Source organism: Dreissena polymorpha, chromosome 6 (genome assembly GCF_020536995.1).
Source record: "Dreissena polymorpha isolate Duluth1 chromosome 6, UMN_Dpol_1.0, whole genome shotgun sequence".
Classification (NCBI taxonomy): Eukaryota; Metazoa; Mollusca; class Bivalvia; order Myida; family Dreissenidae; genus Dreissena; species Dreissena polymorpha.
Window position 1 is genome coordinate 29,408,495 of NC_068360.1, and position 23,605 is coordinate 29,432,099.

At 34.4% G+C, this 23,605-nt stretch overlaps 2 protein-coding genes and 1 long non-coding RNA gene across 4 annotated transcripts in view; 2 read left to right on the forward strand and 1 right to left on the reverse strand.

Annotated features, from left to right (window-relative positions):
- LOC127835550 (kyphoscoliosis peptidase-like) overlaps positions 1-23,605 on the forward strand; it is a 143,513-nt gene that overhangs the window by 62,216 nt on the left and 57,692 nt on the right. The window lies entirely within an intron of this gene.
- The window catches only part of LOC127836423 (E3 ubiquitin-protein ligase TRIM33-like), a 41,358-nt gene continuing 18,163 nt past the window's right edge, over positions 411-23,605 (reverse strand). The window contains exons 2-6 of one of the 2 annotated variants that reach the window (XM_052363062.1): positions 7,018-7,219; positions 5,859-5,939; positions 2,787-2,864; positions 2,220-2,400; positions 411-1,861 (exon numbers count right to left, since the gene is read on the reverse strand). In XM_052363062.1, the coding sequence (XP_052219022.1) occupies positions 1,587-1,861; positions 2,220-2,400; positions 2,787-2,864; positions 5,859-5,939; positions 7,018-7,206 (804 nt within the window). In that variant the 5' untranslated portion in view covers positions 7,207-7,219 and the 3' untranslated portion in view covers positions 411-1,586. The other variant, XM_052363061.1, reaches the window with a different exon arrangement.
- LOC127836428 (uncharacterized) lies at positions 20,474-22,623 on the forward strand. Its single transcript, XR_008028761.1, has 3 exons — positions 20,474-20,555; positions 20,977-21,198; positions 21,649-22,623. It is a non-coding gene; the product is annotated as an uncharacterized LOC127836428 (long non-coding RNA).

Sequence of the window (23,605 nt, forward strand, 5' to 3'; positions counted from 1 at the left end):
GCCTTCGACGCGGCGCTTGAGCTTAAGTGCACGCTTTTTAAGCCTCTGTGGAAGGATCTTCCGGCTAACTCCACCATCACCGTTGTCATGGGCTGCGAAAACATCGTCTCATGTACAAAGATCTCGTGATGGACGAGAATCATGTGTTTGAGGGCACGGTCATCACGCCACCTGCCGGCCAACCGTTTACTATATACGGACAGCAGACGGAGAATAGTCCGCTGGTGGGACTATTTCACTTCACCGTATTCTGACGCACAGTAGATCCAAAGAACTTTAGGTTTTATTGATGACGATGGATGCCGTAATTGATACTCAAATATTACATCATTAATCTTTTCAAATATAATCCCGATCGTTTAACGATGCATATGATTTGAACATTAAAGCTGTTAAAACGAATACCACAATTAGTATTTGAATATTTTATCAAACTATGATTTGAACAAATCGAACATGTTATCGTCTAAGGCAGCAATTAAGAAACGTTTGAGCTGCACCGACATTCTGAATGGTTAGTAGCTACAAACATACTTTGTGAAACAAATGATTAAAGGTACTAACCATGCTGAACTATATGTGTGTGGTCAGGATTCGAACTTGTGTTATGTGGATGCAAAGTGATGTTCTACCACTGGATCAGTAAGGCTCTTTGTCAGTAGGTGTTTATGGCTTATAAAGTCGTGTTATCAATAAACGTATAATACAAATTATGGATGAAAAGCGTTTATGTATTTGTATTTGTGCTGAGATGTTTTTGTTTGATTGCTGTACTTAAACGAAATTTTATTTCAATATAATACTTAGTTGCGAATGTATTTTCGCTTGTTTATGTTTGGAACAGCATTTGTTCATCTTGAAAATTAATATTCGCATCCTTTAAAATCTAAGTGTGCGTTCTTTAAAATACAAATAACTTTCAATTATATTATCATTTCAAAGACTTATTGGTTATGCATACATTTATTTATTTTTCACAAATGTTCAACACAAATGTTCTCGGTGAAAATAATTAGTATTTAAGTAGTGGATTTTTTTTTAAGAATTGTGTGGAAACGTTACCTGGCCTTAAGTCAGCGCATAATCCAAATAACATTACAAAGACTAGTCCAAGACAATGTTTACATGATCAGTATGTAGTTGATACAACAGGATAATATATCAATAATATTAAAATCTTAATAATTCATATACAACTTCAGCTCTACATGTCCGCAAAATACATTTTCTTCGACCAATTAGGTGTTTTATGTTATGCACACACATTTCACATGATTAAAATATGAAATGTTTTAACATTATCTGAATAATTCAGACGTTGTATATAATTTTGGCAACATATATGCTACATTTTTCAATTGATTTGTATTACAAACGCTTTATAATGTTCAAATGTTCCATTCATAATTTACATTTATAAAACTATATTTACAATAAAACTCCACGTTCGTTGTATAATGAACGCTGATTTATAGACATCAGTTTTTGTTAAAACCTGACAAGAACTTTAGCCAGAAAATTTCCGATTGGTCTATTTGTGAACAGGTCATTTTGATGAATGATCATATTATAACATATTCACCAAACTATTTCCACCAAATCCACGACCCCTTTTCTAAGGACAGAGTTCTCTCCCCTGTACCCTGAGCCACGCCCCTTGACAACATGTCCCCGCCTTTATTGACGTACATGACCGGCCAAACGACATAATCCAGGAATACTCCACGCGACGTGTACTCCTTGTAGATGGCTTTGTTAAACTGAATCCGGGTACCACTTGCACGTGTCTGACCGTTCGTATTCCTTTCGGTCTGGCGAGCGGAAAAACCCTGGGACGACTTTCGTTGTTTGACCTCAAGCACTGATGAGAAAAAAAGATGTATTTTCTTGAAAACAGTAATAACCGGAACTTGTTTTTTGTTATCATGCGAGAATATTATTATCAGCACCACTGGATATGTTTAAAGATTTTTAGAATCTTAAAAATGGACAACCAATTCATACCGTCAATCGATCCGAATAAAGTATTGGAAACATGAGCTGTAGTTGTAAATGAAGTTGTTAATGTCGAAGGTCATTAATTGTAAACGAAATAACACTACAAAAGTATTGTCCACTACACGGCAATCTAATGGCTGACACATGCTTTTCCCACACTTCAAGCATATTTAAATACAAATGCTTTCCTTAGCTACGATATAACGAGTTTAGGTTCATACCGCGTTCCTCAAGACCCAGTTTCGGCCTCCCCGGGCACTCCATAAAGACAGGCGGGTCAGATGCCGCCATCAGCAGACAGAGTCGTGCGCACTCTAACAGGTAAGCTTTAACGTCATCATTACTCAACATATGGCTCACTCGATAATCGGCGCCAATAAACGCAACGATCTGCTCAATTTGCTGTAATTATGACCATTATGAAAAATCATCTGCATGTACACATGTAAATAATAACAGAGGAAGAGTCATACACAGTACATGGCGCTTTTAAAAAGAGCAGTTTGAAAACATGGACAATTATTTTGCATGTTACAAAATAACCTTGTATGTACCTTCTTGCATACATCAAATCTGCACGAGTACACACGAATTTGTCTTACGTATGTGCATGCAGTTTGATTCTTTACGTATTTCCCATGAATATGTCACTGAAAACATATCAATTTCAACAGATATTTTAAAGTCCGCTGAACAAAGAAGATATACGATATGAAGACGAAGATAAATATGTTTTAACCGGCTTCAACCACGGAACTATTCCTTATAAACAATCGGCTACAATATACCTGTGGAAAATACTTGACGTGTTTCAGGATTCCTCGCTTTCTGCGATCTTTCAGTGGTTTCGTCACAGTCGCATCATTCTGAATTGATGGCACCCATAATTATATAACGAAAACAGTACTGATGATTTGTTGGAGGTACATGTATATAATTTAAGAATAATCATTCCGACCTAACAATTTTATGGAACAAGTCAGACAAAACACAACAAAACTAGTCACGTGAAAAAAACACAATATTTTCCACAGCTTGTTATTCTTAAATAATTAAATATAAATTCTACTTCTTCTAAAGAGTCAAGTGTTTTTTTTTTAATACATAACACAATAACACAACACATAAGCATTAACCAACTCCCTTACAGCTCGTCGCACTAATACCCTCGACGTCGCATTTTTTCGTTGCATATGGAAACGTTTAATAATCAGGTTACAGAAATGAACACTAGTTTAAAAAAGGGAGTTTAACGTTCGCAATATTTAATGTATTAAATACATATTGCATCATATCACAAGGAACAAAAATGCTAAATTTAAATGTTGTACGTTAAATAGATTACGGCCATGGACTTATACACATTTCAAATATTCAAAACACCCCGCTATATCGTTAAGGGTGTATAATACCCCGCTATATCGTTATGGGTGTATAATACCCGCTATATCGTTAAGGGTGTATAATACCCCGTTATATCGTTACGGGTGTATAATACTCCGCTATATCGTTAAGGGTGTATAATACCCCGCTATATCGTTATGGGTGTATAATACCCTGCTGTATCGTTAAGGGTGTATAATACCCCGTTATATCGTTACGGGTGTATAAAACCCCGTTATATCGTTACGGGTGTATAATACCCCGCTATATCGTTACGGGTGTATAATACCCCGCTATATCGTTACGGGTGTATAATACCCCGCTATATCGTTACGGGTGTATAACACCCCTCTATATCGTTACGAGCGTATAACACCCCGCTATATTGTAACGGTTGTATAATACCCCGCTATATAGTTACGGGTGTATATAGATAATACTAGGTTAGCGTTGAATACAGAGAAGTTTATGTTGCGAGGCTTAGAACGCCGGGAGCGCGAGCCTTGGCGAGCGCTTTCGGTGTTCGAGCCGAGCAACATAAACGTCTCTGTATTCAACGCTAATCCTAGTATTCTTTTTATCCCATTTGATTTTTTTCAACGTGACATTTAACATAAATAGATCTAACCTTAACAATAATTTTAATTCAGTCTTAAAAGCGCTTAAAATCTAACGAATGAAACCATGAGTAGTGATATAAATGTATTTGTTCTGGTACGCAAAATAGTCTTTAAAAAATTCACACACAAACTGTAAAACAAGTAAAAATATCACCATATGCCTCGATTCAATTTTACGCAGTATCCGAATTGTAACACATTACGACCGCAAAAAGAAGATTTTACTTTACTATAATTCATTTTATTTTCGAAAGAAAATGATCATAATCCAATATGGCGGCGATTGCTTCCTGACAAAATGATGTCGATGTCAACATACATGTACACCGTCGACGACCTTGACAATTTCGACGAGTATACAGACAATTGCAGCGACTGACACTTTATTCGACATTATATACAGGACAATACGTTTTCCTACTTCGGACGACGAATTTAAGTACGCGCAGTATATAGGTATGCCGTGTGTGATCAGATGCATCAATGGCGTCCATGTTAAAATCATTTTCCCGAGAACAGGGAACGACAAAAGTACAAAAAAAGCAAAACACGTTCGAACTAGTATATTACCTTTAATTATCCTTTAAAATCCATCTAATAATCCATTTAACGCAATAATTGACGATTTTGCATCTAGGGTCTTTATTTATTATTTTAGCATTGTTAAATAAAGACCCTTATGCCATCCTATCACTATATTCAAATGAGTTTACGAACTCATTAAACTTTCTTCTTCGTTACACGCTACGTCATGTACTCTACATTACTGCTGTTAAAATGAACCGGAGCAGTTTATCAAATAATAGCTGTTGGTAAACACGGTTGCATTTGCAGATTTCTGCATACAAACATAATTATGTTTAAACTTGCACACTTTTTTATTTGTCTATGGTTAATGCGCTTATTGTACAAAAAATAATTAAATATATAAATACACAAAGAACGAAAACATTCCATTACACAACAAATAAATGAGTGGATAATACCCGTGTACAAAATGGGATGTTCCGAATTCCAGTGTGGTGCTATTTTTACCATCTTATACTTTACACAGCTCTATGCCTAACGTAAATTAAATCGGAAAGCAAATACATGTATTGCAGATTATTTATGAATTGTGCGATATTTGTATGGCTTGTTGTACATTCTTAAATCTCAAAAGTATATGCATGGGTTATAAACAATGCACATTACACGAAATAAGGAAAATGTGATAAATTGACAATTCAAATATGTCGATATACAGTACATGTACATGTGAAATAAGTTGCGTTTATAATAAATCGTCAATTTTTTTTTTTTTGGGGGGGGGGGAAATGATGCAATAAGTGTCATTTTCAGCTGATTCATCATTATACGGATGGCGAAAAATTATGTCATATGACTAGATTAAAAAGGTTAAGGTCGTATAATTTTGAAGCTAAAGTTTTCTCGACTTTATTTCTTATGAAAAATCATTTAGTGGTAAAGTAAAAAAATAGTCCGTGCACAAGACAGGTATATCCCACAGTGTTGAATACAGGCTAGTATATTTTATAAGGTGTTATACCGTCAATGTCGCGTTGAAAATGGGATAAAACACCCCGCTATATCGTTACGGGTGTATAATATCCCGTTATATCGTTACGGGTGTATAATACCCCGCTTTATCGTTACGGGTGTATAACACCCCGCTATATAGTTACGGGTGTATAACACCCTGCTATATCGTTGCGGGTGTATAATACCTCGCTATATCGTTACGGGTGTATAACACCCCGCTATATAGTTACGGATGTATAATACCCCGCTATATCGTCAAGGGTGTATAAAACCCCACTATTTCGTAACGGGTGTATAATTCGACCATTTGAGTACCTTGTCCTCCTCTACAAGGAACCATCTTGTCAAATGGTGCCAAGACTCCTCCATCTCCGCAATGCAAAACACGTTTGTAATCTGTAAGTATAAAGGATTGCTATATATGATGATAATAATTATAAAAATAATAATAATTATAATTATTATTATAATAATTATTATTATTATTCTTTGCATAATGATCTACGTGGTATATATTATACAATCCATTTCCCACGTTTTTCTATTCAACTAAAATACTCTCATTTTGTAAAAATGCCATAGTGATAATGCCAATCTCTATCACGGTCATGTACTACGTAAGATATTCAATGATGTACACTACTTATAGCTGAATGATAACTTCCTTTTCAAGTGACCTTTTGATATGTAATATAACATGGTAAAGACTAACGATGTTTAAGCGGTAATACATTTGTGTTCTGTTCCGTTCTATGTACGTTATTAGGTTACTTAGGTCATAAGCCATTTTGAAAGTTTATATTTTGTTCATAATTTCTGAAAATGTTATTGTGTTTAGCTATTACTGAAAGAACTGTACAGACGTTTAACAGTATATCTTGATATACGTGCACTTCTGTTGTCAGAATTCCTGTAGCATACATCTGTCAAACATTTACATCAGACAAATCAAGCGCAATCAATTGAATATACACGCAAGGAATATTCTTTACGTTGTTCGTATAAATTGCAATTAACACTGCCACGAGTAATTAACAATAAGACAGAAAACCATCACTCCCGCTTTTGTTTGTTCGTCAAAATATTGTTGAAAATGTATTGAATTTTGCAACTAAGTGCTTTATATACTTTCACGACAAATATGAACCCACCTTCTGGTATTCTTAATCCTTCTTTGACAGGTTTTCACTGGTCAGAAAGGTATGAGCCTCGTTCGGCGAAAATGGACTTAATGCATGTGCGTAAAGTTTCGTCCCAGATTAGCATGGACAGTCCGCACAGTTTTATCAGGGACAGCACTTTCCGCTTTTATGAAATTTTTCGTTTTAGAGAAAGTCTCTTCTAAAAGAAAGTCGAGTTTATACGGAAAGTGTCGTCCATGGCTAGAATCTGCGAACTGCACAGGCTTATCTGGGACGACACTCAACGCCCATGCTTACAGTCCAAAACGAGGCTCATCCTGTAATGTCGTTACCATGAACATGTCCAGTAGAACATCAATGGTTTCTCTTTCCGCTCCATACAGTATTTTATTAACGGTTGTGTATGCGGTGGTCCACTGATTGTCGTACAGCTCACTGAACATCTCCGCCAGTTTTGTAGGCCTGAACTGGTCACTGAGATCGGCGATGTTTGGATTGTTATCACGTAGTTTTGTTGACATCAGGGCACTTAATCTAAATGAATATCATGCATCAAATGTTCAAAAGTTTGTGTCAGGTGGTCCATACATGATTCATTTTCTTGTTACGTATCTAGTACTAAATTACGGTATAGTGATATTTTGTTTCCGTTAACCACAAGCATATATATATGATCGAATAAAGTTATAACATATTGCAAGTATATATTTATATTGAGTCGAATGAAGAGAAGCTGTTAAATTTTTGCTTTTTTAGAGATTTAACAAAAAAAAATATCATAAATGTTTACCATACTTTATTTAAGTGTGTACTTTATTTTTGACAATATTTTATGAAAAAAAAGCGTATCAGTACATTCAAAACTTAAAGCTCAATGAACAATTGTGCAATACAATCCTCTTTTGGACGTTTCACTGAACCCAAATGAATCATTATCGGACCAATAACACCTTAATGACTGCTCAATAATATAAGTTTACTTTTATACATTACATTTGTTAGAAATAAATGGATAGGTTTACAAAAATTACATGACTCTGAATGTAAATTTTAAACATAATTTCAGCCAACGGTCGAGATGTAATTAGAACGCATACGGTGAGCAATTGTGATGTTTTTGTGCAAATATTTCGTATATTTCTTCGGCGTTTTAAATGAAAATATGTAGTGATATAGGCCTCGTAAAAAGTTGAATTGTATTGCCCTCAAACGTTAGCAATCTATAAATGAAGAAATTGTAAAAGCAATATATTAAGAAACAAAAGTTCAAGTGTTCAGAGCAAGTTTCTATAATATTTCAAATAACATGTACTATTATAATATTCACAAAGTACTTGCACTTTTTAACGATGCACGGCAAATTAAACAAATCGTTCGAAAATGCTATGGTAAAGCATGTGTGTTTATATTATTTGTGAAATTAAAGGTTATTATAGATGATGCTAGAGCTCGAGCTACCCAGACGGAGTTACGTACTCACATGACAAAAACAATCTTATATATTGCGAGAATTCGGTTATTTGGTTATAAGGCTGATTGAAGGGCGTGGGGTTTGGTAAAAAAATACTTTTTTTAATGAATCTCGCTCAAAACGTTCGTTCGGAACTAACGAGACTGAGATACGAGATCAAGTAGTCAAGTGTACAACAAAAATTAGGTTTCTAAGGTTGCCTGGTTATTTAGGTCATTTTACTGCGTTGTGACATGATGAAAAACAACAACATTGGCTTCTTGTTGTTATTCCTCTTACACAATACACTTACCCACTGCAATCTGAAAAAAAGAAGGTATTGACCATAAAACTTAAATAACAATCCTTTTAGTAAATGCAATGTTTATTTGGATAATTTTTGTGCATAGAAAGACTTTCATATAAATGCTTTCGGAATATCAGAAATTGTCAATATATATTTAATTTCATCATGACAGAATATGTATGTTATACATACTCGTTTATCTGAATGTTCATGAATAGTTGTACACTATTGGTATTACTTTAAATTAATAAACACATCAGATTTAGAAAGGAAATGAATTCCTTTTTCTTGTTAAGATGCTATTTACTGTATAAGTTAATACTTATATAATCATATATAAGGAGCTTGAATTAAAGTTTATAATATTATATATTTGACAGGCCATAAATATGCAATAACAAGTGCAGATTTATAAAAATTATAAATATAAGTTAAATTGAAGGAAGTAATACATGCACAACTAGATAACAAACAAAGTACAGGATATGCGCTGTAATTTTTTTTATCTAAGTTATTTCATTTTGTAAAATGGTCAGTATTTGCGGACAAAAACATCAACGAAGAAAATTAAAGATGAACTGATTGCAAAATTACCAACATTAACAAAATTCTAAATCAGAACATTCTGGCAATTAGCACACTGTCTACTAGTAATGAAGCTGAAGCAGTATATGTTAATCAATGTCACACCTTGTTGCATGTGCTTCTGGAGTTAAAACAAACAAACTGATATTAACTAAGAATTTTTAACATGTTGTACCTGCACGTTTGCATTCCTCTTCAATATGAAGTCTGACTCTGTTTTGTTCAGTGTGTAAAAGTTGTGTCAGTTCGCGTGAGAAACAGAGGTGCATTTGCATGGACAGCGGATTCCGTCTTTGACCTTCAATAACAGTTTGGGCATTTCTTAGCATTTCTGAAACAGCTCTTGCAACGATCCACTGCTGCTGGGGTGTTCCCTTTTGTATTGATATAGAAAACAGTTCAAGTGCTTCAGACATATCTTTTTCAATTTTTAGCATTTCATCTGTCCTTTTTTCAAGACTTACTGTCTTCTCGGCAGTGATACTTTCTGTCTCTTGTAGAAACAGACGTTTATCATCATCAATCCGTTTTAGTACTTTATTTTTAATTTCATCAATATCTAATGAGAGATTTATAATCGTTTCACTCATTTCCGCCTTTAGTTCCTTTATTTTGTGTTTAATAGATATGCTATCTTCCTTTACTTTAATCAAAGCACTTTGCAGCTCCTTTTCTTTTCCATTTGGTACTGAAAAAGCATTGATCTCATTGAAGTTGTCACATTTTCGGTGGGCGATCACACATCCGCTGCAACACAACCGATCATGATCTTCGCAGTAAAACTTAACATTCTTCTTGTGCTGCATGCATTTATCGAGACCCTTCATGTCCACACCGGTACTATCATAGTCCGTTTTCTTTACAAGAATGATGTCATGGTTCTTGAATCCATCTTGTACGACAACAGCTCTGCAATTACTGCAGAGCACATTTTTCGTTAGTTCGTTTATCACTTTAGTCTGTCTAGGTATTAATTTCTTTATACAAGACGCGCACAGTTTTTCAATTAAACATTCATCTACACAGTCACTGGAGTAGTCTTGGTTTGCGTCGTATCCGCCACTTGCCATATTATGTCGCTGTCAACAACTGTATTGAAATCGAAACTACGAATGTTCCTGCCTGTATGTCAGACGTTATCAGGTTAGATGATACACTTAGCATAGGTTTCGAAACACTTTCATTTCGTTGTGTTCGTTATCGGTGTATTTGTTTAGGTATATTTAATTAAGGTCATGATAAAATTTCAATATAGACAAGGTATCATTTTCAAAATAAATATTTTATTGAATAGTCCAGTCAAAAGCTTATATTTTATAAACAAAATATAAAGAACAATATTTATTTAAAGCAGCGATACAGTAATGCAAATAGTTATTCAAATAAACTACAAACAAAAATGACTTTGGCCAACCGCCATTTTAAATATTGTTGTTTGTTTATACTGCTCATTATCATCATTATCATACCATTGACTGTCAACGACAGCGCTTCTTAATCAGTGGAGAGCAGAAATTATAAACTAGATAAACAACTCCTACATCATACTATTTATAAATATGCCCCTGAATTTATAAGTCATATTAAATAAATCAAACGTTATCATAATCACTTGGTAAATTGACAATTGAACGTTTAATTATGTTGTACAATAACATTTATGAATCTACTTAATAAACCGTGTGTGAGAAGAGATTAAATGCCTAAGTGTCACTCCAAATTCTGTTGTGTATGTGCGTGTGCGGCACTAGCAATGTTTACTGTCTTCAAATAGTGTGTATTAAAATAGCAATGGTTGTGTCAACTGTACAGCTTTAATGTCCCTTATTAGATATTATGCATGTAGTTTCAGACAAGAAATGCCTCATTGCAATGTTGAATAGTTTGCCTGTTAATTTCTTTTTGTTCTTTACACTCGTACTAACAGCCGTTAATACACATATCACGTGATTCTTTCTATAAAAATCACATGTAAATTAAGAAATTGTTTAACATATAAATATGCATGAATATATTACGAGTTACAATTTATTTTTATTAGGTAAAATACACATATTTGTGCAGTAACTGTAAAATGACTTATTTAATCAGCTTTAGATGGACAAAGGCCGTAGGATTATTTTTCACTACCATGCAGGCATGAATGTCATCTACCCCGCAATCCTCGGATTCGGAATCCAGCACTTTCCAACTAATTGAGTCGGACGGTTTTATTACGCGAGCAATAGGTCAATGACATTGTTCTCAACCGGGCATGACATGGTTCAGTTGCCGTACACTTTTGAAGCTTGCTGGTCCATTAGAATTAAAGTGGTGCTCTTTTAAAAATAAGCTTCTTCACTCCGAAATGGAAGACCTTAGGACTCTGTAGCTTTCCAGGTGGGAAACAACATACTTGCACTGTTCATGTGTCTTTAATGGTACGCGATATTAAGTTTGAACTGTGAACAGGTTCCAGAACTACAAATACCCTGTTCTTATTGACGATATGAAATAACCGGTACTAACCAATTGCATTAGGAGCTTTTTATGAAACAAACGTCACCATTTTATTCTAAACTTAACGTTGGTAGAAGTGTTTGATGGAGTCACGGTATTTGGGGTTATTGTTAATTCCTAATACGGGGTTTTATCAGTAGTGGCCTTGATGTATTTAAAAATTATCATCAGCTGACAATACTCTACTGATCGCTGACTAAATATCGCTAAGGAGGTCACACTGCGATGACCTTTAAATAATCAATCAAAATATCGATGTTTAATCTAATGTCACGTGTCCACTTATGTAACGAAATCTCTACTTTCCGCGGAATGTAATGATTGGATATGATTTCAATAAGATTTGAACTATCACAGCCTGTTATATGTTGCCGTTGATTACATTCAAAGGATATCTGTTTACCAGGAGCCAATAAGATTGTTTATACAAACATATTTAAATTCCCAAATCATTTCAAACGCGTTTTCGCAACATATGTTGGTAAACAACATGTTTGCTTTATAGAAAGGATGGTAGCCGGAACCTTGACTAGTTTTCTTCGCGTGCAAACTGAACAACCGGACGCTCAAGATCACCCTTCGTCCACCGGAACAAGTCGACTACATTCTGAACATCTACGGTCAGAAAAGCCTGGACGCTGCTGGGAAGTCCGAGGTATTAGTCACGTACATACTTAAGCGCATCGACGTGCTCGAGGAACTTCGGCAGTTTCCGCCGAATTTCCGAATCTACGGCGCCGTTTGATTTCAGTTCCGAGGTTACGAAGTGCTGTGAATTCACGGGCAATTCCAGGGAAATGATTTTACCTATAAAAACAAAACGTAGCTTGAAAGTAATGACTAAACTTGAGACCTCATTAACTTCTGCCTTGTCACTGCGAAGGAACATGGGATATCTATAAAAATGCTATTTCCTTCGAAGGGTATTACAAATTCACGTTGTTTAGAAATGAAGACGACGCAGGTAATTTCCGGCCTGTGGCTACGTTTTTAATCGACTGTAAGCAGGCTAGTCACGTGCACTCTGGATTTCCGGTTGCCTTCGACGCGGCGCCCGAGCTCAAGTGCACGCTTTTTAAGGACCTTCCGGCGAACTCCACCATCACCGTTGTCATGGGCTGCGAAAACATCGTCAAGGCAAGTCTCATGTTCAAAGATCTCTTGATGGACGAGAATCACGTGTTCGAGGGCACGGTCACCACGCCACCTACCGGCCAACCGTTCACTATATACGGGCAGCAGACGGAGAATAGTCCGCTGATGGGACTATTTCACTTCATCGTATTCTGACGCGAAGAATATCCAATCAAATTTAGGTTTTACTGATGGCAATTCATGCCGAAATTGAAATTCGAAATTCCACCATAAATCTGTTCGAATATAATCCCGATCGTCTAACGATGCATATGATTTGAACATAAAAGCTGTTGAAACGAATACCAAAATTGGTATTTGAATATCTTAATATAAAATGATTTGAAAATTCGAAAATTCCCGCCATTATTGACGTACATGACCGGCCAGACGACATACTCCAGGAATGCTCCACGCGTCGTGTACTCTTTGTAGATGGCTTTCTTAAACTGAAGCCGGGTACCACTTGCACGTGTCTGACCGTTCGTATTCCTTCCGGTCTGGCGAGCGGAAATACCTTGGGACAACTTTCTATGTTTGACCACAAGAACTGATGAGAAATGAGAAAAATATGTTTTTCCTTGAAAACAATAATTAACGGAACATTGAATCTTAGAAACAGACAACCATTTGATGACATCAGTCTTTTAGGAAAAAAAGTATAGGAAACATAAGTTGTAGTTGTTAATGAAGTTGTTAATGTCGACGGTCATTTACTATCAAAAGAATAACACTACAAAAGTATTGTCCACTACACGGCAATCTAATGGCTGACAAATGCGTTACCCAAACTTCACGCATATTTAGATACAAATGCTCACGCATATTTAGCTTCTATATAACGAGATAATGTTCATACCGCGTTCCTCAAGACCCCGTTCCGGCCTCCCCGGGCACTCCACGAAGACAGGCGGGTCAGATGCCGCCATCAGCAGACAGAGTCGTGCGCACTCTAATAGGTAAGCTTTAACGTCATCATTACTCAACAGATGGCTCACTCGAGCATCGGCGCCAATCGACGCAACGATCTGCTCAATTTGCTGTTATTATGACGATTATGAAAAATGATCTGCATGTATATAATAACAGAGGAAGATAAAGAGTCATACACAGTACATGGCGCTTTTAAAAAGAGCAGTTTGAAAACATGGACAATTATTTTGCATGTTAGAAAGGACCTTCTTACATTCATCCAATCTGTACGAGTACACACGAATTTGTCTTACGTATGTGCATGCAGTTTAATTTTAAGTATTGTCCATGAATACGTCATGAAATAAATGAAAACATATCGATTTGAACAGATATTTTTTAAGCCCGCTGAACAAAGGAAATAAAAAGTATGATGATAAAAATATTTATCACCGTTTCCAATGTAATAGAACCATTACATATTTTTTATATTACACATGTGTAATACAACATTTCAACATTTTTAAGCGTTTCCATTGGCTTAGTTTTCGTTTATTGACCAATCGCATTTTGTTATTTTGCTTTGTAAAAGCAGAGGCATTCCAAATGACGTCAGGAAATGTAAACAATATTCGAGATTTATCATTATGTTTGCGTAAATATTTATTTAATTTGCTCATTTAAAAGCATGTGATAAAAAAGATCTGACACTCGTTGTCATATCATACCATATTTTATTAAACTCGTCCAGGAAATTCGTTAGTAAGCTCGCCAAAGGCTCGCTTACTAACAAAATTCCTGAACTCGTTAAAAAAATATATGGTATGATATGACAACTCGTGCCAGATCCTATATATATGTTTTAACCGGCTTCATGCACGGAACTATTCCTTATTAACAAGCGGCTACAACATACCTGTGGAAAATATTTGACGTTTCATGATTTCTCGCTTTCTTCGATCTTTCAATGGTTTCGTCAACGTCGCATCATTCTGAATTGATGGCATCAATAATTATATAACGGTAACGGTACTGATGATTTGTTCGAGGTACATGTATATAATTAGAGTACAATCATCCCAGCCAAACCATGTAATTGTTCAAGTCAGACAAAACACAACATAACTAGACAAGTGAAAAAAGCATAATTTTTCACAGCTTGTTGCTCTTGAATAATTATATAGCTTTTAAACATATATTCCACTTCTTCTTAACAGCCAAATGTTAAAATAAAATACAAAATAACACCACAAGATATCATTAACGAACTCCCTCACAGCTCGTCGCAATAATACCCACGACTTCGCATTTCGTTCGTTGCATATGGAAACTTGTAATAATCGGGTTATAGAAATTTACACTAGTTTAAAAAGGGTATAACGTTTGCAATATTTAATGTATAAAATCAATATTGCTTCAAATCATAAGAAACAATGAATGCTAAATTTAAATGTTTTACGTTTAAGGAATTACGGCCATAGACGTATCGACATTTCAAATATTAAAAACAACATGTGTATACAAACACGCTATATCGTTACGAGTGTATAATACCTCGCTATATCGTTACGGGTGTATACCACCCCGCTATATCGTTACGGGTGTATAACACCCCGCTATATCGTTACGGGTGTATAATACCCCGCTATATCGTTACGAGTGTATAATACCCCGCTATATCGTTACGAGTGTATAATACCTCGCTATATCGTTAGGGTGTATAATACCCCGCAATATCGTTACGGGTGTATAAAACCCCGCTATATCGTTACGAAAAGTTGGGTTCAAAAGGGGATTGTGAGTCCAAAAAAGGGTCAAAATGTAGCTTGTCCTACTGTTGCTGACAATAAGTATGGCAGGTTGGAAAAGAAAGCCTTTGATAGTAGAGTACACACCAGTATACTTACCTTTAAAGATACAGATGGTACGGACACAACAGTGTCAGCGTTGCGACCCCGACCGAATGCGTCTTATATACTGTGAAACCATTATTAATCGTCAGGCATTAATTTTCATAAATTTCGTCAGTCGAAGGATCAGCGAATTTATAATCCTAACGAACAATCATGCTTTACGTTTGAACAAAAACAAACACTAAGTTGAACAATATTTTAAAACTTTACCGTAGACATGAGGCATTAAATTCCAACATAATCCATGCACACATTCACTGCTGTTTCGTAATCAAGATTAATCCGGTTTTGACACAAAGGGATGTAGATTACACAAGGTACTTAACTGACACGTTACACTTCTTTAAAACGCGTGTGCAGTACAGCTGTATCGAATGCGTTGACTTCGTTTATGTAGAATGGTAATGAACTAGCGCTAATTGATTATAACTTTATTACCCATTAGGTGCATTGTGTTTTTCAGGGGTGTTGCATATTAGCCATCACGCAGCGAATGCCGATGAAAGACAATAAACCAACTGAAAAGATGACGATGTGTGATCAACATGCGTATTTATCACAAATTAATAAAGAAAATTTTAATTGCTGTTTGTTGTTTGATTGTTTGCGTTTAACCACACTTATTACTATTTTATATGTATCAATTTATTTATGTTTAAATTATTGACATTATTGATTTATATACCGGTAGTTTACTTTTTAAGAACAAACACACAGAGTTTAAAATTTTAATGTTGATATCAGGGTAAAAAGTGACATTTTAGACCAATTACTGTTCTTAAAATTATCAAAAATGTACACTTGAAACTTTATTGAAAAGTGACAAAATAATTTCCTAACACTAGTTATTACCCATATTGTTCGCACCTTCCCTAATTGGTGCCGATAAAGGTACGATTGTTATCAGTATGGCAATTATAATAATAGAATAAGACTTATTGGCAATTGGCTTCGTTGTTAAAAACACTCGTTAACGGTTATTCGATCCCACTTGTCCGCTAATCATAACAATGAACGTGTGAATGGCATACATTAAGAGGGTCCATTACTGTCCCTTGATAACAAAAGACTATTTTATTGGCATGTGACAAACAGGCCCCACCTCCTACAGTGATTCTCAAGTGTGTTCCCGCATTCGTACCACGATTTTTTGCAACTGCGATTGATCGCGAATATGTATTACACACAAATCGGATATTGACTGTCGCATTTTTTTAAAATTCAAAATCAGAAATCGGCGAATTTAAGTGCTGACGAAATCGTCATTTTTATAAAAATGACGAAATTTTGTGCTGTCGAAAATAAATGGTTTCACAGTAGTTGACGAGTATAGTGGCTGTGGTGACGAGTCACTTCATCCAGACTTGTGTACAAATAAGTTGATGGTTCAGGCTAAGGTCCAGGCTCTTTTAAATTCTGCATTCAAAGAACATAGACATGATAAACCGAACTGTGAGGGGGATCTGAATTTTGATGCCGCTAACTCAATTAGGTGGGGAAAGAAAGAAAATGGCTAACTTTTAGACAAGGCAGTCAGGGTGGTCAACATGCCCTGTGCATCTGCCGATTTGGGCGCAAACTTTGCGAGCATTATTGACCGAAACCGGTTTTAAAACTAAATGATAAGGACTGCAACACAAGGTTTAATGGCATAAATGAGATAAATGCTGAGAGGGATCCAAATTAATGCAAAAGTGGAACTGAAAATCTATGCGATGTACATAGTTGGTCTTGGATGGATGCTCGGGCGGACATTTTGCTTTGATTTTCCCATATCTAACCCCCCTATGTTCACTGGAGCACCCATCCCACATAATACACTCTTAAACTGGGTCCAAATGACATCTTCTATAGATTTTTTCCTAAATAGCCTGCTTATAAGCCTCCATTTTGTCTTTTTTGCAGACATTAAATAACTTCGGATGCGCTTAAAGGTTAAGCACGCGCAATTAATTTCCTTCTATATTACATTTAAAATAGTTGAAGTTCGATATCAATTTTTACCATGATCAAGCGTATAGCCACTATATCATTATACATCATTGAAAAGATAAATACATAATTTTTGGTAAAAAATGCATGTCATTAAATTCTATGCGTTGTAACTCAAAATATTCATCTTAAAATAGGCACACCGGTTTTGACAGCTGTGGAGGCGGCCGTATTGGTATGCCCTACTTTCAAAGCCGGGAACCATCAACAGAAAAAGTAGAGCACAAAAATGGCTTTTTTTCTTATTGTTTAAAAATATACCATCAATTTGATACAAAAACATACAATTTGCAATGTATTTTACAAATCCTAGGCAGCATGCACTGAACAATGTGTGCTAGCTATCAAGTTGACTGCATGTAACCCTGCAAACAGGAGTTCCGGGTTGGGGTTATATGACCTGAAGTAGTTCCAAATAAATGGAGGTTTTATGGACGGTACTGAATGCCTCATTTGATTTTGAATATTCCTTAAATAACCGTTTCGAATATTACCCAGATCGTTCAATGCTGGGTTTGAAATTTATATTAAAGCTGTTGAAGCGAAAGCAAACAAAATATTTGAATTTTTCATCATAAAATGATTTGAAAATCGAATTTTTGATGGTCTAAGGCAGCACATGACGAACGAATTTTTGAATAGTAAAAAAACAACAACATATGTTGTGAAAATGCCCACACACGTGCATATACTGCACCAAGGTATACTGACTACAAACAATAAGAAAATTATTGGACTGTTTGTTGAATTTTATTATTAAACATTTACTAAAACAACACAGGAAAAGTCATGCTTTATATAATGATCATATTTATTCTCATGAAATACATAATTATTCAACCAACAAATAACGACGCTTTTCTTGTCATTTACAGTATGAACGAATAACGATATACTGCATTATGTTAATTTGTTTGTACATATGCACCCATGATATTCAGTGTATGTATAGGAATACATCCACAAACACAACCATGTGTACTTCGCTCGTATATATGAAGTTATGCAAAACAGGAGTCAATAGCCACATATGTGCACCTTTTTAGTGAAAATTTAAGTTAATATCTCAAAAGCATCCATAACATTCAACGATTCACTCATTTTTTTGGCCCCCCAAAATATTCAAAAATTGTAAGTTAGTAAAGAACTGGTTATTTATTGCCTGCCTACTATAACAGTATTCAACAACGAATTTTGCATTTCTGGTTTATTAAAAATAGTGTGTTATATCGGTTCAAAAGTGTCGGGTAAAAAATCGGGGACATAAGTGCCATTGTCATTGAGATGATCGGATAAATTAGTGTCCACGAAAATGTGGCATCTTACTTTTTAAGCATTTGAATTTCCTCAAACTACAAATTTAGCATGTAACATCAATATACATATTGATCTTTAAAGGGGCTTGTTCACACTTAAATTGCATTTTTTTAATGCTTTAAATTCATAAATTTAAGCATCGCAAATAACGTGCTCCAGTATAAAACAAAAAAAAAGTTAAAATAAGAAAGAAAAAAGTAAGCCGCACCAAGGCTCGAACCACTGACCCTTGGATCGGTTTTTTCCCCGACTAAATTATGTTTTTTATTGTAAAACTCAATAGTGCGTATGATTTTTTTTTATAAAAGTAGATTAAAATAGTATAACTGATCAAATGATTCGTTTTCGTTACATAAGTATATGCATATACATCACAGAACGCGTAAATACTGATTCTCTCGTTTACACTAAAGTTACAGACAAAGACTAAAATTAAAAGCCAAGTTGGGTAAAATATGTTTTTTATTGTAAAACTCAATAGTGCGTATGATTTTCTTTATAAAAGTAGATTAAAATAGTATAACTGATCAAATGATTCGTTTTCGTTACATAAGTATATGCATATACATCACAGAACGCGTAAATACTGATTCTCTCGTTTACACTTAAGTTACAGACAAAGACTAAAATTAAAAGCCAAGTTGAATACAGAATTAACTTTAGTATTCGCGCAAATAAATTAAATTTATCATTAGCCTTGGAGTACTGAGATCATTTAAACATTACAGTATCTTTTTCTTTCCTCATAACTGACAGTGACAACATTATTTGTTGGCAGGCAATTCAAGATGCTGTGCATTTATTGACATATTCATTAGTGTGTGTTATATGACAATGACATTTATTATTAACTAAAATGCATTTGAATGGTACTGGTAGTTTATTAATTTAAACCCAAAACTCATAATTAACCCTTTAAGCGCTGGAACCGAATTTTGAAGGCCTTTGCAAACAGTTTGGTTCCAGATGAGACGCCACAGAACGTGGCGTCTCATCAGGATCCAAACTGTTTGCTATTCTGATAGTATTCTTTGAAAAAAATCTAAGAAATGGCTAATTTTAGAAATTCAGCGGATGACATTTAGCAGATGACAAATTTCCCAGCATGCAAAGGGTTAATGTATTTATATCAGTTTCTTCTGCACAGCTATTTTATAAATAAACTGAAATACCAAAATATTTTTGAAAATAGTAACACAGTTTAGTAATTCATGGCATCAAATGCATGTAGCTGGCGCCAGACAACTCGCCCCAATACCATCTGCCCCAAAACAAACTCGCATGAAACATATGGTCTCTCGCTCCAACCAAGAGACAACTCGCCCCAATTTATTTTCGTGCATCTTATTGTTTCTTTATTTAAAGTATTTTATCTTTATATTCTTTGTTAATTTAGCAAAGCACGTATATATTTTGATAAATGTGTATTTCAACAGTACATTGTATTTTGAATAAATCAAATACAGGTCATCTGAAATGCATGTATCATTATATTTGTAAAAGCCAAGAATATTCTGGATATTCCTCTTTGTTCAATTGTTTTGAATATCCTCAAGATTTGAGTTTCTGAATGTCGAAGAAAACTTATTAGATAATACCACATATTTACAACTCACTTTTTTAATAGAGACCATAAATAGTTTAAAAAGTGGTTTACATTGTGTATTTACTTTTTCAATAGGATACAATCATAATTAAACCAAGAAGTTTATAAAGAAGGGATCACTGGATTTTGTCACTTTGGTACAAGAAACAGAAAAGGTATACTTATTTAGCTGCATTTTTTTTCTGTTGATTTCATTTGAGAATATTGAAATAATTTCTAGATTATGTTTACAGATATTCAGGCAAGTTGAGATTTCATTGAATTTTTTTATGTCATTTCACAATATTCTTGAATGGAAACAGAAAAAAACACAGTTCAACGCACTAATTGTTGATATATAAAACAAAGTCTTTGTATGTAAAACTGTAATGCTACATGAGCAAAGAATTTAAAAAATGATCCTACACTACATTAGGTGAATATTGATATTTTACAAAAAAAAACTGACAGGAATGTTTAAAAATGGTGTCATGAAAAATAAAAAATTCTATATGTACATGTAGCTACATCTTGTGTCAAAATTCTTGTCTTTATGTTCAAAACGTTTATTGTTAAATGCAGAAATGTCTTTTCAAGGATATCATAGACCACCTTACTTATACGGAAGCATAGGAGCTGTTGAAGGAAATTGCTGCCAGACAGTCAGCAGTTATCACTGACAGCCTGTCCTGGTCCAGCTTGGACCATCCTCAAGCTAACCATGATGGTGTGTTTGCAAGAATTGTCCATTTGGTAGACCATGATGAAGACCAGCTTTGTTGTGGCATGGCCTGACAATACTGTACAAGCCAGAGACCAGTATGTTTACTGTTGTTGAATATGACCCATTTTTCATGTTTATTTTACTGTGGGCCTGTTAAACAGAATTTATTAAGCACTTTATCTATTTCAAATATGTTATTTTTCTGTGGACTGTTTAACGGAATTATTAATGCATTTTATCTATATCAAATATTTTATTTGTCTGTGGGCCTGTTTAACGGAATTAGTAATGCATTTTATCTTTATCAAATATTGTTGCTTGTAATATGAATATAGAACACGTAAAACTACCCATGTAATTGTCTCAGCTTAAAATCAAAAGTGTAGAAAATTTAACTCATTTACTGTCGAAACAGTGGCCATTATGTTCCTGAATCTTAAAAGTTGGACAATAACAGCTTATATATATATATATATATATATATATATATATATAGATAGATTTAGCAAGGGGTTTTGAGTTTTTTATGTGTTCATATTTTTCAGAAAAAAGGGTTAAGTGGTGACTAATCCTCTCACCCTCCTTATCCAGTAAACGTTTCGGAACAACGTGTTGGCACTGAAGATGTGGAGGACACAGATTGATCACAGTACATCCTTTGGATACATGGACACCTTCAACGGGACGACAACAAAACTGTACCTGCCTTTTTTTGAAAGGAAGTAGTTAATAAAATTATTGTTAACAGCTTTTTTAGTCTTGTTGTTTAAGAATGCTTGCAACATTTAAGTGGATAAACGGTTGTTTTAAATTTGAATCTTCAGTAATGCATTCTTTATTTAATGATGTAATCTTGTTTCTTTCAATATAGTGTAAATAATAAGAACATAATTATCCTTTGTATACAAAATGAAAACCAAGTTTACTGTTCTATTAATCATTATTTATTTATCTTGTTCTTTTGTCAGAAATATTACAGGGGCATACATACAGTATTCCTTAAATAAAAGGGGCAGTTCTTAGAAAATTAACATGTATTTTAGCAATGCATATTCAAACTTTTTCCACATTTATAACCAGCAACAATATGTAGGTATTATAATGTAATACAAATTAATACTATGAATTTACTACTGATTTTGCCGTGACTGTCATCAAATAAACATGTTTTACTGTAAGTTTCTTAAAAGATGTTATGTGGAAGACTTAATCAATCATTTAATAAATATTTGAGCCTCGCTCTGGGAAAAGGGGGTTTAATGCATGTACTTAAGGTTGTCCAAGATTAGGCTGTGCAGACTGCACAGGCTAATCTGGGGCAACACTTTCCGCCTTATCTGGATTTTCTCTAAGAGACTCCCTTTCAACAAAAAATACAATAAAGCAGCAATTGTCTGCCTGATTGGTATGATCAGCACATGTTAATCTCGTACGACAATTTACGCACATGCATTAAGCCCCATTTTCCCAGGGCAAGGCTCTCCTATTTAGGTTTTAGCTGTCTATATGCTCTTTAACTTTTGAATCATGATGCAGTTTCATATAATAACGTATTATGAGTCGTATTTAGTTGATGCATATTCTTTTGTTCAGCGTTGAACTCAACATGTATTATAATAAGTTGTTCACTTAACATTCTTGCAGTAATGTTTTGCTGTGTAATATACATGTAATAATAAATCAAAATTGAACAACTAGCTTCTTATTTCTTCATGTTATTTATTAAAACATTTTAAACCAAAACAACAAAATCCATAACATAATGAACACAAAACATAATACTCTATATTCATGAAACAAAACTATAATTGATAACATTTTGAATATATGTTTCCAACTTTCAACATTTGACAGATCAAATTATTTCTGAATTCCACCAATTTTTTAGTAATGGATAAACAGCACTTTATCATCTTTATGACAGTTTATGTAAAGCTATTACAATAAATGGTTGTTTATAGACTGATAAACAATGGAAAACAATACATAATCTATATAAAGCATTGTGCTTTGATGTCATTGTTAATGGAACATAAACAAATGTGGTGTGCAGCATGCACTCAACATTGACTATGGTAGCTTATACCTAAAAGAGTCAATAATTCCTTTTCATAGTCTTTACTTGTGACAAAAAATCAGAAAAATGCTGAGCCCAGTGTTTATTTAGCCATTTGCCAGACAAGGTCTTCACAAATTCTTCTGTTTCAGAGTGACCTATGATCAAATACTTTGGATCCTCTATTGTAATAACAAAACAATTAATTCACCATGTTTGATCATGGGTCTCCCATAAAAAACTTAACACAAATCATGATACATAACACCTATAAGATTCAACAATTCCTGTTAATGGTCTTGACTTGTGACAAAAAAATCTGGAACTTGGCCCATTGTTTATGCAGTTATTTGCCAGACAAGGTTTTTACTTATTCTTCTTTTTCAGAGTGTTTTATGATTGAATACTTTGGATCCTATATTTTTATAACAAAACAATTAACAAAA